Source organism: Solanum verrucosum, unplaced genomic scaffold (assembly GCF_900185275.1).
Source record: "Solanum verrucosum unplaced genomic scaffold, falcon-dt-bn FXZP01000128.1, whole genome shotgun sequence".
Lineage (NCBI taxonomy): Eukaryota > Viridiplantae > Streptophyta > Magnoliopsida > Solanales > Solanaceae > Solanum > Solanum verrucosum.
Window position 1 is genome coordinate 2,312,635 of NW_026020327.1, and position 2,064 is coordinate 2,314,698.

A 2,064-nucleotide genomic window follows, 5' to 3' on the forward strand; every position below is an offset into this window, starting at 1 on the left:
TGTTTGAACATGAAAACTTCCAATCCAACTTGAACTTGTATGCTAAAATATCTTATAACATATTTTTGTTTCATTTTTCACTTTTGAAATTGTTATTTAAAACATGAATATTTATTTCAGTACAACCATAAATTACTCTCATGAATACAATATTTATTCACATTTACACATTAAATGAGTTACAATTGTTGAGTGAGATTACCTCCTTGAAGCTTAACTCCAAATTTCACCTACTTGGTAGATTTTAAGATTCTATGGAAATACCCTGATCTAATTTCTCAGAGCCCAAGCTCAAACACTAATATATATGGACCGGACTCCTCGTGATCGGGCGATCACGAGGTTCTGGTCAACTTAGGTGAGTTCTCCTCGCAATTAGTTGTGCATTAGACTCTTTTATTTCCCACGCCCTGAACCTCTCATGATGGGCTCACAACTTTATGCCAAGCTCAAATGAGCTTCTCGCGATTAGCCTCACAATTCATTCAACCTCATTGTCCCCTCCGGAAGGTGAGGCTTCCCCATCTCAGACGCCCCCTCGCGATTGACTCGCATAGTAAGGTGCCCTTGAAAAGCTTGGGTTCAATTTTCAACTATTGTTTTGATATTTTGGCATCAATCCTTCCTCCAACTTATCCCAAGCATCTCACTTACTTCAAGTGGCCTTGCTAATGTATTTAGGACACTTTAAACACTTCAACAAGCTCAAAGTTAACCACACTTGAGGCTTCAAGTTTATGTGGCTTTACGAATAAGATGTAAGCCATGAGCATTAACACGTTGACTCTGCGGACGGTAGAGAGTACATACAAACCTAGAGAATTCATGATAAACCTCGACCTCACCTCAAGAAAAAGCATATAAAATGAAATCAAAAAAGAAACTAACAAAAGCGAAAAAATCATGACAAATATATATATAACCAAGTCACATTTAGCAAAAGAAACATTTCACTATAACAAAATGCACGCATTAATAATCTACGATCATAGTTGGTAAAAGCAACACTCACGATAACGAAATGCACGCATTGATAATCTACGAATCATATCAACATTATATACTACTAACAACACACAAACAAAATATAGTCTAATTATACCAAGAACTTAAGATCCTCCCAACTTCAAAAGAAAGATAAGCATCAAGGCAAGCATAACATACTTGATCAATGCTAAGCCAACGATCATCCCAATCACTCATCGTCACCCTCTTCGGCTTGTAAATCTCAATTCCAAGAATTTCCTTCACTAAACCCTTAAGCCCATAACTCCGAAGATTGTCATTCTCAAGTTCCTCCATCGCCCACTCCCTCAAATCAACCGTATTCGACACTCCAATTCCCCAATCATTCAACAATTTCTTCACATCATTCTCAACCCCAACTCCAACAAATCTGTAATCGTCGTTATTCAGGAAGTTACGGAGTTTCCGGGGGATATTGGGGGCGTGAATGATTTGGTAAATCAAACAGGATTTTCCGACGCAGAGTTGGAGTGTTGCGACCGGGTTTTGACCCGCACCCGGGTTGAAATTAGGGCGCCATTCAATGTCGATTCCGACGATTAAGCGGTGGAGACGGGATTGGTTAGAGGATTCGGTGCTGTCGATCCATGAACAGATCATGGCCGGATCACGGGTAACTAGGGTTTCGATTTCGGTTTCGTTCAAAAATACATCGTAGAGTTTGTGACTGTTGCAAGGTAACTGGTAATCTTTGATCCTCACACTCATGGCGTTCAAAAGCAGAAGAAACAATGGTGAATTTTGAAATTTGGGACTGAGAAACTAAATTAGGGTTTTAAGTTGTAACTGACGGGTCAGTGGCCTAGTGATTTGGGTTTGAGACTTCCATATTGGAGGTCTCAAGTTCGAAATTCTTTGTCAGCGAAAGCAAGGGATTTGTCTTCTGGGTCGAGCTTATCGCACCGGACTTGTCTAATGCGGATTACCTTTCCTATGTGGTTTGCGAGCTATTGCATAGAAGCGGATGTTTTATCCTGTGCGCACCCAAAAGATAGCGACTGCGATTTTCCCTTGTCATAATAAAAAAAGTTGCAACTG

The 2,064-nt window shown here is 39.9% G+C and overlaps 1 protein-coding gene across 1 annotated transcript; it reads right to left on the minus strand.

Annotated features, from left to right (window-relative positions):
- Window positions 1-1,092: 1,092 nt before the first annotated feature.
- LOC125835734 (Werner Syndrome-like exonuclease) lies at window positions 1,093-1,784 on the minus strand. Its single transcript, XM_049514834.1, has one exon. The coding sequence runs from the start codon at window positions 1,732-1,734 to the stop codon at window positions 1,093-1,095; it is 642 nt and encodes a 213-aa protein (XP_049370791.1). The 5' UTR covers window positions 1,735-1,784.
- Window positions 1,785-2,064: the final 280 nt, after the last annotated feature.